Below are 15,304 nucleotides of genomic sequence, written 5' to 3'. Positions count from 1 at the left end.
ATAGTGAATGTGTAGTACTAGTATATCATTAATCTTATGTGTGATATTCCTGTTAATATGGCAATTAACATGTAGTTTGACCTGTAATGCTCGTTTAATGCGGAGCAGCTGAGATACCACCGGGCGCACGAGGAGGCCCGGGCTCGCGCCACTCAGCCCGGGTGTGAGGGCGAGACGCTTGTTGGCTTCGGGGACTACAAAGAGGCCACCCTGAAGGACCTGTACGACTCCAAGGAGAAGAAGCACCAGACGTAAGTCCTGTTGTGGTGAAGGGCAGTGGACTGTTGACAGGGTGCTGTGACTTGTTGATATGCGTGTTAATCTTTGATCATTGTCTTGCAGCTTTGTCAAGTGGCTACGGCGGAAGGGCATCCAGGACCCGCCGGGCGTGGAGCTGTACACCGAGACGGGCAGGCTGACCAAGGGGGGATCAGCCTGCCGGTGTACCGTTGTGCACGAGGCTCCACGTCCCTGGAGTCGTTCCACCTGCATCTCAACCGCTTCATTCCAGGTAGACCACATGTTTCACTGTCATGTCAATCTTTCACTGTCATCTACTCATTGTCATTCACATTGTGTGCACTGAATAAACTGCTAAACACATCTGTGTTCCTCCTCAGGAGAAAGTGCCAATCCCTGGCACTTCCAGGCATTTCTCCTGGAGGGGTTGACGCGGTGGAACGAGGACAGCGCGGCGTCCATGGCACAGGAGGGACGGCCGCTGCTCCGCTCCTACAATGGCCCCCTTGACCAGCTCAGCCAAAGGGTGCTTGGCACGAGTGTGGTCAAGGATTACACCAAGCCCAGGGAGTACACCGGTAAGAACACTCAAGCCACCGCGCTTACACATGTCCACACTGAATGATATTTGTACCAGACTGACTGATGCGATTTGTGTTGTTGTACTTCAGGGGAACTCATCGGCATCGAGTACCTGTACTCCCAGACGGGCAGAGTGCTGCAGGACGTCAGCTTGGACCCTGAATGGCTGAGGAGGAAGAAGGCTGAGCAGAGGGAAGCGGCAGGAACAGTCGTCGCTGCCCGGGCCGGCGTGCCACAAGTACAGAGGTGCAGGAAATGCGGCCAGCCAAAGCGGAGGGAGACCGGATACACCCGCTACGGCAATGTACTTTTTTGCTCTGCCGCGGCGGGTAAGAGTGTGGAGGACTGGCTGAGGGAGATGAAGGACAGGGACCAGGGTCGAGCCCCGGACTGATTTCGCATTCTCGCTGGGGCAGGTGTATATAGTTGTGTGTGTGTGTGTTTTTTTAAAGACATTGACTTTCCCCTCCACAAGGACCGGGACCTTGCCGCGGTGTGGAGGCTTCCTACAAACACCGGTCCACACCTGCCACAACTCTTCTACAGCACAGTGACACTATGCTTGAAAAAACATTGTGTATCCCATTCACACCTGTGTAACATTGCCTTTGTACTATTCTGATTCTTTGCACTGACAAGTTATATAGGCCTATACTGTGTGTCTGCTGCCTATCATATGGTTTAAGAAAAAAAAAAAAACATTGTCTGTCCCATTCACACCTGTATAACACATTGTCATGCCTTTGTGCTGTTCTGATTTTATGCACTGACAAGTTATATAGGCCTTTTGGACATGTGGGTATGTTCATTAATGTGGTCACTGTCTTTGGAGTTACGTCCAGTGGCTGCGATGCAAGATACCGGACTGCTGTATCCATGCATGTCTGTACTGAGCGCTTATACTATGTGTCTGTCTGCTGTGATTGATGTGGTTTTAAAAAAAAAGCCTTTTATGCCACAGGTACTTCGCACTGTAGTGTTGCTGCATTATGTATCCATGCATGTCTGTACTGAGCGCTTATACTATGTGTGTGTCTGCTGTGATTGATGTAGTTTAAAAAGAGAGGAATAAAGCCTTGTGCCACTGTTCTGCATCCATACCACTGTTCTGCATCCATACCACTGTTCTGCATCTTTGCACAGAACAGTTATGCCATGTGTCTTCTCTGATGCTTTATTATTATTATTATTACTAGTGCAAAAAATGCCCGTGCAAAATCAGTTTTTGTGTGTGTTTTTAGTAATTGTTGGTTTGGTGTGTGCTCATTGTTACAATTACACAGCAAAAGTTCAATGACATTTTTATTTGTGCATGGTAGAAAGCACACAGTGAACTCCGAGAAAAAGTTATGCTTGAGCAAACAGTTTGTGAATAGGCAACTACAATGATGCCCGTGAAAGAGACTGTGAACGCATTGATAGGATATGTTAAGTTGGTGAATAGCATAGGCTACTATTACACAGTAGCGATAGCGTTAAGCGCACCAGAATGAAATATAATATTCAGAAGTAAACAGCATAGCTGACTTACAGATTCAGTTTACAACCACAAATGAATAAGCGCCTCGATTCAGGGAGCAGTGCAAAGTGCCCATGCAAAATCAGTTTTTGTGTGTGTTTTATAAGCGTGTCGATTCAGGAAGCAGTGCAAAGTGCCCGTGCAAAATCAGTTTTTGTGTGTGTTTTTAGTAATTGTTGGTTTCTTGGTAAAGAAAACACATTTTTACTCAAATTAATCAAAATGGATTTATCACGTTTTGGAACCAAACTATAATATTCAGAAGTAAACAGTGTAGCTGACAGATTGTCAGAATGTTTATTTTTAAACCACAACCTTCTTGGGGCTTCTTTGACCGATCATGTTTATTTTTAAACCACAACCTTATAAAAATGATATATTTAACGATATCTTTTGCATTTCTCATCCAAACAACATCAAACTTGGCACTGCACTTACTCGTGCCCGTGGCAAGACACCTGTCGAATTTGAAATCCATCGGACTAACGGTTCGAGAGATATGCCATTAACAGACACACACACAAACAGACGTTTCTGTAATTTATAGATTACTAGTGCAAAATGCCCGTGCAAAATCAGTTTTTGTGTGTGTTTTTAGTAATTGTTGGTTTGGTGTGATTGAATGCTCATTGTTACAATTACACAGCAAAAGTTCAGTGACATTTTTATTTGTGCATGGTAGAAAGCACACAGTGAACTCCGAGAAAATGCTATGCTTGAGCAAACAGTTTGTGAAAAGGCAACTACAAATGATGCCCGTGAAAGAGACTGTGAACACATTGAATAGGATATGTTTAGTTGGTGAATAGCATAGGCTATTACACAGTAGCGATAACGTTAAGCGCACCAGAATGAAATATAATATTCAGAAGTAAACAGCATAGCTAACATATAGATTCAGTTTACATCCACAAATGAATAAGCGTGTTGATTCAGGGAGCAGTGTGCAAAGTGCCCGTGCAAAATCAGTTTTTGTGTGTGTTTTTAGTAATTGTTGGTTTCTTGGTAAAGAAAACACATTTTTACTCAAATTAATCAAAATGGATTTATCACATTTTGGAACCAGACTATAATATTCAGAAGTAAACAGTGTAGCTGACAGATTGTCAGAATGTTTATTTTTAAACCACAACCTTCTTGGGGCTTCTTTGACCGATACAACCCTCTAATGTCAGATTGTTTATTTTTAAACCACAACCTTCTAAAAATTATATATTTACCGATATCTTTAGCATTTCTCATCCAAACAACGTCAAACTTGGCACTGCACTTACTCGTGCCCGTGGCGAGACACCTGTCGAGTTCGAAATCCATCGGACTTACGGTTCGAGAGATATGCGGTTAACAGACACACAGACAGACAGACAGACAGACAGACGTTCCTGTAATTTATAGATAGATTATCATTATCAGGTTTTATTGTGTTGTACTGTATTGTAGTTTAAAATAAATAATCTATTTCACACTGTAGCCTACTGCTGCTGTTTGGTGTTTTCTGCATCTATACATCATCAACAACAACAAATGAAATTTAATTGATGTTTATTTTACTGAAGAAAAAGGTGAAACAAATAATACACGGCATGTAACTTTTATTTATACATTGACATATAAAATAGGCATTATATAAATATTTAATTGATATTTATTTTACTGAAGAAAAAGGTGAAACAAATAATACATGGCATGTAACTTTTATTTATACATTGACATATAAAATAGGCATTATATAAATATTTAATTGATATTTATTTTACTGAAGAAAAAGGTGAAACAAATAATACATGGCATGTAACTTTTATTTATACATTGAGATATAAAATAGGCATAATATAGCCTAAATATTTAATTGATATTTATTTTACTGAAGAAAAAGGTGAAACAAATAATACACGGCATGTAACTTTTATTTATACATTGACATGTAAAACAGGCATAACGTAAACGTAACAATGTTTAACGTGACAGATTTTAACGTTTCTGCCTCGGCCGGGATTCGAACCCGCGTCTCAAGGATGGCTCGTTCGCGCGACTGGGCATGCGCGAAGCTATTTTTTACAGGCGCTACTCTATGCCCTATGCTCTATGCCCAGCAATGGTCTCTGGATGCCAGCCAATCAGCGGTTAGTGTAATCGAGCGTTTTCAGCTTTGGGCCAATCAGCAGCTCGGATAATCGAGCGTTTATCGAGCGTTTTCAGCTTTGGGCCAATCAGCAGCTCGGATTATCGAGCCTTTATCGAGCGTTTTGGGCCAATCAGCAGCTCGGATTATCGAGCGTTTGTCACAGTATTTACATGGCAGAGTAAAACAAAAATAAATAGAATATTACGAATGTACTGATATAACATTGTCTTCCCAGAGTACTTTTACAATGTACTGACATGGAATTTGTCGATGTATTGTTACGTCTTGCCGTCAATCGCTGGTTTTGATATTTAAAAGATAACGTTAGTTAATTAACATGAACGTCAGGCGTCCTGTTTACACATTTAAACCATATTTACACTTAGAATTTCGACTCCAAACTGTAGTAAACTACATCTACAGGGTCTAAGGAAGATAACCAGGTAGTCTGATCAAAGATTAAATACATTTTGAGAGATAGCATGTAATGTAATGCATTGCATTGGAGATGAATGGGACTAGGATGCTACAGTTTAACTACAACATGTGACGATCTCTGAAAACAAAATTAAATTATGAAAAGACCATACAGTTAGTATCTTTAGACCCCTAAGATTATAATATCACCACGTGATATCAAAATATAAAGGTTACATGTATGTTTTATGCATTAACAATAAGCCTGTTTGTTTTAACGGCTGCCAATGCATAGGGGGCTAACCCTGGGGTCATTATTTATTTACCTGTTGTGTCACGTTATTTTAATTTGTTAACGTTAATATTTCAATAGTGAATGTGTAGTACTAGTATATCATTAATCTTATGTGTGATATTCCTGTTAATATGGCAATTAACATGTAGTTTGACCTGTAATGCTCGTTTAATGCTGTGCTGTGTCATTTCTTGTCATTGTAGAGATGGTTTTTGCTAACCTAAAAACGACGGCCTCGCAGCAGCTTCTCCTGCGTGCCTCTGATGAGGCGGTGGCCTTCATCGCCGCTAAGGGGCCACACGGGACCGCCGCTGCTGCGAGGGCCAAGAAGCCGGAGAAGGGCGGTGACCCTGGTAACCACATGCTGGTGCTGGGCTGCCACAGCATCCAGTTTGGTAAGTACCAGGGTCAAACGTTCCGTTGGCTCCTGGAGAACGACGTGGGCTACACCAAGCAGTTGGTTGCTAGCCACCAGCGGGAGCGGGAGAAAAGTGCCTCCGACAGCCCCCTTATGGCCAACAAGGACGCACTCGCCCGGTACTCGTGCGCCCACCCTGCTTTTGCGGAGCAGCTGAGATACCACCGGGTGCACGAGGAGGCCCGGGCTCGCGCCACTCAGCCCGGGTGTGAGGGCAAGACGCTTGTTGGCTTTGGGGACTACAAGGAGGCCACCCTGCAGGACCTGTACGACTCCAAGGAGAAGAAGCATCAGACGCAAGTCCTGTTGTGGTGAAGGGCAGTGGACTGTTGACAGGGTGCTGTGACTTGTTGATATGCGTGTTAATCTTTGATCATTGTCTTGCAGCTTTGTCAAGTGGCTACGGCGGAAGGGCATCCAGGACCCGCCGGGCGTGGAGCTGTACACCGAGACGGGCAGGCTGACCAAGGGGGGATCAGCCTGCCGGTGTACCGTTGTGCACGAGGCTCCACGTCCCTGGAGTCGTTCCACCTGCATCTCAACCACTTCATTCCAGGTAGACCACATGTTTTACTGTCATGTCAATCTTTCACTGTCATCGACTCATTGTCATTCACATTGTGTGCACTGAATAAACTGCTAAAGACATCTGTGTTCCTCCTCAGGAGAAAGTGCCAATCCCTGGCACTTCCAGGCATTTCTCCTGGAGGGGTTGACGCAGTGGAACGAGGACAGGGCGGCGTCCATGGCACAGGAGGGACGGCCGCTGCTCCGCTCCTACAATGGCCCCCTTGACCAGCTCTGCCAAAGCTTGGCACGAGTGTGGTCAAGGATTACACCAAGCCCAGGGAGTACACCGGTAAGAACACTCAAGCCACCGCGCTTACACATGTCCACACTGAATGATATTTGTACCAGACTGACTGATGCGATTTGTGTTGTTGTACTTCAGGGGAACTCATCGGCATCGAGTACCTGTACTCCCAGACGGGCAGAGTGCTGCAGGACGTCAGCTTGGACCCTGAATGGCTGAGGAGGAAGAAGGCTGAGCAGAGGGAAGCGGCAGGAACAGTCGTCGCTGCCCGGGCCGGCGTGCCACAAGTACAGAGGTGCAGGAAATGTGGCCAGCCAAAGCGGAGGGAGACCGGACACACCCGCTACGGCAATGTACTTTTTTGCTCTGCCGCGGCGGGTAAGAGTGTGGAGGACTGGCTGAGGGAGATGAAGGACAGACACTTTTTCGGTCTTTTCTGCGGCAGGCCTAGGGAAATCGCCTTTTCCTTTTTCTTTCTCCTCCAGGCCGTTGTCCTGGGCACATCAGCCACATTGTCTGCAGCTGCAATTCTTCTCTTCTCAGACAGCCATTGCGATACTGTCTTGCCAGAAGAAGTGGCACAGAAGTCAAAGTCTGTACAGTTTTTTGTCTTTTTCTATGGGAAACAACGCACCTTTCCTCTGCTCTGGAAAAAAATAACACTTTAAAGAAACTTTAATAAACTTTGCCTTTGTCTGTGTGTTTTAATAGGTTCTCTTGTGATATGCATGTGGCAAAGTTGATGAGGGAGCGCTCTCTCGGCAACAGCGTCTCTGTTATATCACAAGCTATGTGAACAGCATAGTGAGGAATGGATGGAGAGGTCCCTGCAATACCTCTCTGTGTGTGACCGGTTCCAGGGCACCACCACACAGCCCATCTCACCTCCACCACCCAAGCCGCCTGTACCAACTGCCAAGTGGCTCCTCTATGTCCACGCAGAGGATATCCGGTCCCGGTATGGTGAGCTCAAAGCCAGGGTCACCTCTGTCTTTGGGTCCATCCTGAAGATGGACTCCACAAAAAAGGTAGCATATTAATCAAATATTAGATATACCCAAATGTGTATGTACAGGTGTATATAAATATTTTTTAGGTTATCTGTACTGAATTTTCTGTTTTTCAACAATAGGTGGCCAAAAAACTGGCGGGAGCTGCAGCTGGGACCGCAGCCTGGGTCACCAATGTGGGCAATGAGCACGGACAGGTCCTCATGTCTGTGCTTACCTCACATGAGGGTCAGGGACTGCTGCCCATGACCACAGGCCTGGTGAATAGGTACGAGGCGGCTGGAGTCGCTCCCCCCACACTCCTTTATGTGGACAGAGACTGCTGCTCTTCTGTGGGCACCTCCAGGGCAGGTGCCATGTTCAGCGGCTGGAGCGATGTGGTGGTACGTCTTGATGCGTGGCACTTCATGCGGCGCTTCGCCGCAGGTCTGCACACTGACAGCCACCCGCTCTACGGTCTGTTCATGGCGAAGCTCTCCGCCTGCATTTTCGTCTGGGATGAGGGAGATGTGGCTCTGCTGAGGGAGGCAAAAATGAGGGAGCTGGAGCAACGGCAGGGCATCAGAGGCCTCACTGAGGACCAGCTAACCAGCAGGCTCACCTCCCGACAGTTGGCGCTGCACTGTCGACGCTGCACACGTGGCGTGGAAGAGACAGAGCAGCTGATCGGTGAGTTGCTGGAGGCCTTCAAGGACGCCAGGGAAACCATGGGCATCCCCTTGGTGGACCAGGAGAGGATGGACGTCATCTGGGACACTCAAAGACGCCATCTTCCCTGCATCCAGGACCCCCCTGGTGTGCAGCTGTACACCCAGACAGGGAGTATGACAAAGGGAGGGGTCACTCTTCCTGTCTACCGCTGCGCTCGGGGGTCCACTTCCCTGGAGTCCTTCCACAACCACCTCAACTGCTTCATACCCGGTAAGAATACACATCCACTTCAATGTGTGTGTTTTTTTTTTTGTGTGTGTCTCAATGTGTCTTGTTCATGTCTTTTGTAATTATAAATTAGTGTTAATGTTTCCTTTTTTTTTAAATCAGGAAAGAGCGCTAACCTGGAAAATTTCCAGGCTTATCTGCTTGAGGGTTTGGAGCGGTGGAACGAGGACCGTGCTGCTGCTGCTGAGGTGGTTACTCACGAGGCCCCATCGCCGCTGCGCTGCTACAGTGGCTCGCTCCAGCACAGCCTCAATGAGCTCAGTCAGCGTCTTCTTGGCTGTAGTCTTGTAAAAGACTATTCAAAGCCAGGACAGTATACGGGTATGTGTCTATAATGCCATGCTTTGTTGTTTTCTTTGTAATGCACAGGCGTCTGTTTTAGAACCTTGTTTTCTATTTCATTTTGTTTTGTCAGGCGAGCTCATCGGGGTGGAGTACCTGTGTTCGCAGCAGTCCTGGGAGTTCAGGGAGGACTTTGGGCGGGACCCAGATGCCCCAGACGACTTGGTGGATGTAGAAGATGAGAGATTTGGCGATGAAGCAGAGGAGCAGGACCACACCATCTCAACTCTGTCTTTATTATCCACCAAGGAAGCTATACGCTTGACTCGGGATTCACCGTCACCCTCTCAGTCCTCCCAGGACCTGCCACCTGAGCCCCAAGACGATGTTTGTATGTATGCAGGCATCCCTTTCCATGCCATCATATGGAGGACTTTTTTGCATCCATACTAACTTCTTCTTTCTTCTTGTTAGGTGTGCAGAGGACCAGACGGGACACCGGGTTTTGATAGAGTGGTGGACCTGGCCAAGTACCTTGTTGAGCTCAGAGAAAAGCCTTGTGTCTCAGATAGGGAAGCCACTGGCATTGTTCGGCTGTGGGACAGGCCGCTGGACAGTGACAAAAAGGGGGTTTCCCATCCGGCGAGACACAAGGAGAGACTCGTGCAGGGCAGGTTCAAGGCCACCCACTCCAAAACCTCCACCTGCCATGGAAAGAGGAGCCTGAAGCGGTAAGTTAATATTTGCACACAGAGCTTTAATAATACAGATGACTATATGTTTTTTTATGCTTCAAAATTGCCTATTTTATTTTACAGGTGTGTGCTGGGGCAGGGTTCGGGTCCTGCGCAATGGCCTAATATTAGTCGAGTTGTAGAGGCAGTATGTCTGGAGCTTTGCTCCATTCATCCAGCGGGGAATGTGAAGTGGGGCGTTTCATTGAACCGCTGGGCTGCCATCCTACAGGACTACCAGGCCATACGGAGGCTGGTGGGGAACTGCCCAGCACTGAGGGGAAGGACAAGGATTCAGCTGTTTGAGGTCAATCAGCGGACTCTTTCTGTCTGGTAAGTAGTTTTTTTTTAAAGCCAGCTATAAAATGAATTTTACTATTCTCATATTCTGTGCATTCTATTAATTGTGCCATTTTAAACAGGTACAACAACTACAGGAAGAAGTTGGAAGCAGACGTGCTGGCTCTGAGCGTGCCCTTACCTCAGATCAGCATGGTGTCTGACACCCTGCTTCCTGTAGCCAAACAGAAGACGTCAGTGGCCTCTGCACCTGGATCCCCTTTCCCGTTTGTCTTAAACCCTGACCTTTCAGGTCAGGCCATACGACGTGGGCAGCGACGTCCTCCCACCGCGTCAACACCCGCCCTCTCTGCCCCACTATCAGCATCCCTCTCTGCACGACCATCAGCATCCCTCTCTGCACGACCATCAGCATCCCTCTCTGCACCACCATCAGCATCCCTCTCTGCAGCATCCCTCTCTGCAGCATCCCTCTCTGCAGCATCCCTCTCTGCAGCATCCCTCTCTGCACCACCATCAGCATCCCTCTGCCCCATCATCAGCATCCCTCTCTGCCTTGAGCAGAACAACTTTGTGGAGAAAGAGGAAGGCAGAAGAGTTTGCAGCTCAAAAACAAGGGCTGCCCCCTCCACAGAAACGTGAACGCAAAAAGTACACATGTAGTCGATGTGGGCAGCCCAGATCAAAAGAGTTTGGGCACACCAGGGTGGGCAGTTTCTTCTTCTGTGCCACAGCACACTGTGGAAAAGTGGCTGCAGGAGAGGAGAAAGAAAGAAAATCCTTTGGTGTAAATAATTTATTTATATATATATATATATATATTGTATATATATATATATTGTATATATATGTATATATATATATATATATATATATATGTATATATATATGTATATATATATATATATATATATATATATATATACACGAGCTTGATAAAAATGATCATTCAATAAGAAAATTTCAGATGGCACTTAGAGGCTTTTGCATCTGAACTCTTCATATATACTTAAAGCATAACCACATCAGTATTCTGAGAGGTTATATACATGTTGTACAGTTATACTTTGCAAGAGTGAGGTAACAGCAGGGTGTGAAATTGACCTCCAGTTGTGACCTGTGGCTGGGGGGATGTGAGACAGAAAGCAAAGCTTTGCAGGGTCATGCACAGGTTTCCAATTTAAAGTTCTAACGGATACTGTAGTGGCATAGTGAAACAAAACCCATATTTTGAGATCAACTTTAGCCTAATCTTTAGAGATCAACATTATTTTTTTGCCAAATTAAATACTTGAACCAACATATTCCTTTTATTTTGATGGTTTAATTAAACTTGTAGGGTACAATACAAGCAAATGTTGCACAAATGTCCCCTTGGACATCACTTTTGGCCACTACTGTAGATCTGACAAGTGTACTAATTTACTTAGTAAGTGTTTTAACAGCACTGTGTCATTTATTTCTTTTGTGTCTTGTAGATGATGGATTACAGTGCCCAGTTCCACAGGGAGACTTCTGGTGAGCTCACCCTGAAACCCTCACCTGAGGCAGCGGCTCTTGCTGCTGCCTACAGGAAAAATCCCACCCCGGGACGCTCATGGCCTGCTGCGAGGGTGAAGGAGGAGGCCATCGCTCGCGTGGCAGCAGCGGGAGGTGACACGTCCATTCACCAGCTTGTGCTGAGTGAAAGCGCCCTGCAGTTCGGCCAGTACCGGGGTAAAACCTTTAAATGGTTACTGTCCAATGATGTTGGTTACACATCCATGGTGCTGGCCGTGCATCAGCGGGAGCGGGAGGGCGGCGACACCACCCAGTCTGCTGTCATGAGCAACAAGGACGTGTTGCTGAGGTATGCAGGCCTGTTTCCTGACATGGTGGCTGCCATAAGTGAGCGCCGGGTCAGAGAGGGCTTTGGCACACCAGCCCAGGAAGACCAGGTGGTCGTTGGATTTGGCAAATTTGCCACCATGTCATTTAAGGACCTTTATGAGGCGACGGACCGCGACAGAAAAGGGTATGTGTTCACATCTCTAACAGAGGATGCAGACAGTAGAGAATGTGTAGTGTTGGAGCTTGAGCTAATTATGTGTCCCTCCATTTCAGCTTCATCAAGTGGATGAAAAAGCAGACTGCCAGACCGGGTACAAAGATGGAAACTCTGCAGAAGTACATACGGAGGAGAGACGCTGAGATGCTGCCAGAATCAGCGCCTCCAGGCATGAATCTAACTTAACTTTGTTTTGTTTTTGTAGGGTTTATATTAAAATTCTTGCATAAACTTAACAGTTATTGACCTGAACTGATCCAACACTTGAGCTGATAGTCTTTTTAGAGGTGCTTTAAAGCAGAGTTTGAATATTTAATTATTTTTGCATTATTTTTGCATGGTGTAAAGCTGCTTTTAAACAATCTGTATTGTGATAAGCACTATATAAATTAAGGGGACTTGACTTAATTAACGCTGTTCACAACTTAAACAATTTCAAGTATTTAGTTGTTTAGTTGTTTATTTGTACATAATTTGGGCGTCCAGCTCATAAAACCCACGAAAACAGCTGTTAATCAAACATAATCTATGGAAGTTTAATGTTTTGAATGGAATTATGGAAATAAATAAACTTTTCCATGATATTCGTAATTTCAATATTACAGTTTACTATTTACATTTATTTAATACACTTATTTAACAATGTATTATACAATATAATATATTTTGCATATATAACAATATATTGTGCATATTTTATGATATGATAAATGATACTGTGACAATAGCACATGGCTACTTAACATGCATGCCTCAGGAAGCACATGGCTACTTAATATGCAAGTCTCAAGCACCCTGCCAAATCCGCCCCCAGACTATGCCAAATTCAACAATTTGTCTCTTTTAGGCTGTACAAGCATCCCACAACCCCACAAACGACCCCATTGGGGTTTGGGGAGCATTACCCTGGAGTTCAGGGTCACTGTGCGCTCACTGTGGCTCTGGGGGGCACAGGGGGCCCACAGAGAACATCCATCAGGTTCCTCTCTATGCCCAGCAATGGTCTCTGGATGCCAGCCAATCAGCGGTTAGTGTAATCGAGCGTTTGTCGAGCGTTTTCAGATTTGGGCCAATCAGCAGCTCGGATAATCGAGCGTTTGTCGAGCGTTTTCAGATTTAGGCCAATCAGCAGCTCGGATAATCGAGCGTTTATCGAGCGTTTTCAGTTTTAGGCCAATCAGCAGCTCGGATTATCGAGCGTTTGTCATAGTATTTACATAGCAGAGTAAAACAAAAATAAATTGAATATTACGAATGTACTGATATAACATTGTAAAAGTACTCTGGGAAGACAATGTACTGACATGGAATTTGTCGATGTATTGTTACGTCTTGCCGTCAATCGCTGGTTTTGATATTTAAAAGATAACGTTAGTTAATTAACATTAACGTCAACGTCAACGTCAGGCGTCCTGTTTACACATTTAAACCATATTTACACTTGGAATTTCGACTCCAAACTGTAGTAACTACATCTAACAATTACAGGGTCTAAGGAAGATAACCAGGTAGTCTGATCAAAGATTAAATACATTTTTGAGAGATCGCTAGCATGTAATGTTATGCATTGCATTGGAAATGAATGGGACTGTAGCTAGGATGCTACAGTTTAATTACAACATGTGACGATCTCTGAAAACAAAATTAAATTATGAAAAGACCATACAGTTAGTATCTTTAGACCCTTAAGATTATAATATCACCACGTGATATCAAAATATAAAAGGTTAAATGTATGTTTTATGCATTAACAATAAGCCTGTTTGTTTAATGGCTGCCAATGCATAGGGGGCTAACCCTGGGGTCATTATTTATTTACCTGTTGTGTCACGTTATGTTAATTTGTTAACGTTAATATTTCAATAGTGAATGTGTAGTACTAGTATATTATGATATATCAATATATATCAGCCACCAGCGGGAGCGGGAGAAAAGTGCCTCCGACAGCCCCCTTATGGCCAACGCCGGTACTCGGCACTGTTACATGGAAAAACAGGCCAGTTTTACAAAGTCTGGACCCCATATCTGGACGCTTTGGAACCTTGTCTTCGCCCTATTATATTACAAGGAACAATGTAACTGTGTAACTTTCTGGACATTTAACCTTATTTTTTTGTCATCCTCTTCATCTTTTGGAAATGTTATTTTATACATTATATAATGTTGTTGCTATTTTTCTTTTCACAAATCTGCCTTATTATAGTATGGTCCTGTTTTATAGGGGGGGGGGGGGGGGGGGGGTTGATGTCTTGTTATATTTGTATCTTAAGAAAAATTCAATAAACAATATATATATATATATATATATATATATATATATATATTATAAAAAAAGGTACTTTTACATCATTAAAAAAAAAAAGGTACTTTTACATCATTAAAAAAAAAAAAAATCTCCTATTTCTCCAGGCTTTCCTGTGACCTTGTGGTTGTAGTGATGCTGAGGGAGCGCTCTTTGGGGAACAGTGCAACTCAGCTGTACAGGAAGCTGTGTGAGAGCCACAGCGAAGTCTGGATGCGACGGTCCATTCAGTACCTCGGCGAGTGCCAGCACTTCATGACCTCTGGAAACATCCGGCCACAATTGCCACCACTCCCGGAAATGCCAAAGGTCCCCTTCACCGGGGCTGCTTCCGACACAGCCGCCTGGGCCACGGATGTGGGCAACGAGCATGGGCAGGTCCTGAACTGCGTTCTCACTGCTGGTGAGGGCGAGGGCCTGCTCCGTATGGCGGCTGGGCTTATGGAGCGGTACCGACTCGCAGGCGCACCACCCCCCGAACTCATGTACGTGGACCGAGACTGTTGCTCTAGCGTCGGCGGATCCAAGACTGCTGCCATGTTTCCCGAGTGGGCCCAGATGGTGGTTCGTCTTGACATCTGGCACCTGATGCGGCGGTTCGCAGCAGGTGTTGTTTCTGAGAGCCACCAGCTGTACGGGGCCTTCATGCGACAGCTGTCCTCCAGCATAAACCAACTCACAATCTCCCGGTGGTAGGTTCATTAATTAATTGTTCATGTTTGCATCTGTTTTCATATTCATTATCATTTTCACACATAGATAATTATTGTCTTTTCTGTACAAAAGGCACAATGACCTTCAAGGCGGTTCAGGATTACACCAGCCCGGGCGTATACACAGGTATTGTGGCCATGCACATGCTACTTATGGTTAGCAGCTGTATTTCACCCATGTGTTGTTAAAACATCAGCGTTACGCACTCTGTTTTTCTATAGGTGAGCTCATTGATGTGCAATACTTGTATTCCAAAACCAATAGAGCATTTGAGGAACACTTTGCTGCAGATCCTGACACCCCAGATGAGCTTCGGGATGAGGACCAGGAGGGGGATGAGGGGTTTGAGGACTTGAGCTTTGACGAGCCCCTTGAATTTGGAGCTCAACTGCAATGTGTATTCATTTCTTTTGATGCCCAGGTGGAGAGTGTGGGACCAGATGGCCAAGCTGGGTATGACCATGTCATAAAGCTGGCAAACAGACTGGTTGAGCTGTGCCATCAGGGCTTCGTCACTCAGGAGAAAGTAGATGAGATTGTCACTCTGTGGGACAACCCGTCAGAGC

At 45.2% G+C, this 15,304-nt stretch overlaps 4 protein-coding genes across 5 annotated transcripts; all 4 read left to right on the top strand.

Annotated features, from left to right (window-relative positions):
• The first annotated feature begins 267 nt into the window (after positions 1 to 267).
• On the top strand, positions 268 to 1,855 carry LOC311277786 (uncharacterized protein). Of its 2 annotated transcripts, XM_084388209.1 has the most exons (3): positions 268 to 511; positions 621 to 818; positions 912 to 1,855. In XM_084388209.1, the coding sequence occupies exons 2-3, from the start codon at positions 701 to 703 to the stop codon at positions 1,214 to 1,216; spliced, it is 423 nt and encodes a 140-aa protein (XP_084244335.1). In that variant the 5' UTR covers positions 268 to 511; positions 621 to 700; the 3' UTR covers positions 1,217 to 1,855. The 2 variants fall into 2 exon arrangements, with proteins under 2 accessions (XP_084244335.1, XP_084244334.1); XM_084388208.1 differs by lacking the exon at positions 268 to 511 and having other exon boundaries at positions 575 to 818.
• Positions 1,856 to 7,216: 5,361 nt separating this feature from the next.
• On the top strand, positions 7,217 to 9,447 carry LOC311276771 (uncharacterized protein). The gene is made up of 5 exons (XM_084386666.1): positions 7,217 to 7,438; positions 7,543 to 8,341; positions 8,462 to 8,680; positions 8,775 to 9,032; positions 9,116 to 9,447. The coding sequence occupies exons 1-5, from the start codon at positions 7,226 to 7,228 to the stop codon at positions 9,148 to 9,150; spliced, it is 1,524 nt and encodes a 507-aa protein (XP_084242792.1). The 5' UTR covers positions 7,217 to 7,225; the 3' UTR covers positions 9,151 to 9,447.
• On the top strand, positions 9,419 to 14,261 carry LOC311277644 (uncharacterized protein; the record flags this gene model as incomplete). Its single annotated transcript, XM_084388013.1, has 7 exons — positions 9,419 to 9,708; positions 9,798 to 9,908; positions 9,973 to 10,462; positions 11,154 to 11,689; positions 11,779 to 11,891; positions 12,570 to 12,749; positions 14,132 to 14,261. The coding sequence occupies 7 exons, from the start codon at positions 9,419 to 9,421 to the stop codon at positions 14,155 to 14,157; spliced, it is 1,746 nt and encodes a 581-aa protein (XP_084244139.1). The 3' UTR covers positions 14,158 to 14,261.
• On the top strand, positions 14,160 to 15,282 carry LOC311276772 (uncharacterized protein; the record flags this gene model as incomplete). Its single annotated transcript, XM_084386667.1, has 3 exons — positions 14,160 to 14,716; positions 14,811 to 14,864; positions 15,160 to 15,282. The coding sequence occupies 3 exons, from the start codon at positions 14,160 to 14,162 to the stop codon at positions 15,206 to 15,208; spliced, it is 660 nt and encodes a 219-aa protein (XP_084242793.1). The 3' UTR covers positions 15,209 to 15,282.
• Between the last annotated feature and the right edge of the window lie 22 nt (positions 15,283 to 15,304).

This window comes from Rutilus rutilus (genome assembly GCF_951802725.1).
Source record: "Rutilus rutilus genome assembly, chromosome: 18".
Taxonomy (NCBI): Eukaryota; Metazoa; Chordata; class Actinopteri; order Cypriniformes; family Leuciscidae; genus Rutilus; species Rutilus rutilus.
This window is presented reverse-complemented; position numbering and strand designations above follow the sequence as displayed.

Coding starts and splice junctions, on each gene's coding strand:
- LOC311277786 (XM_084388209.1), top strand. CDS start 701: ATGGCACAGGAGGGACGGCCGCTGCTCCGCTCCTACAATGGCCCCCTT. Junction 819..911: donor CAAGCCCAGGGAGTACACCG/GTAAGAACACTC, acceptor GTTGTACTTCAG/GGGAACTCATCGGCATCGAG.
- LOC311276771 (XM_084386666.1), top strand. CDS start 7,226: ATGGAGAGGTCCCTGCAATACCTCTCTGTGTGTGACCGGTTCCAGGGC. Junction 8,681..8,774: donor AAAGCCAGGACAGTATACGG/GTATGTGTCTAT, acceptor TTGTTTTGTCAG/GCGAGCTCATCGGGGTGGAG. Junction 9,033..9,115: donor TGAGCCCCAAGACGATGTTT/GTATGTATGCAG, acceptor TCTTCTTGTTAG/GTGTGCAGAGGACCAGACGG.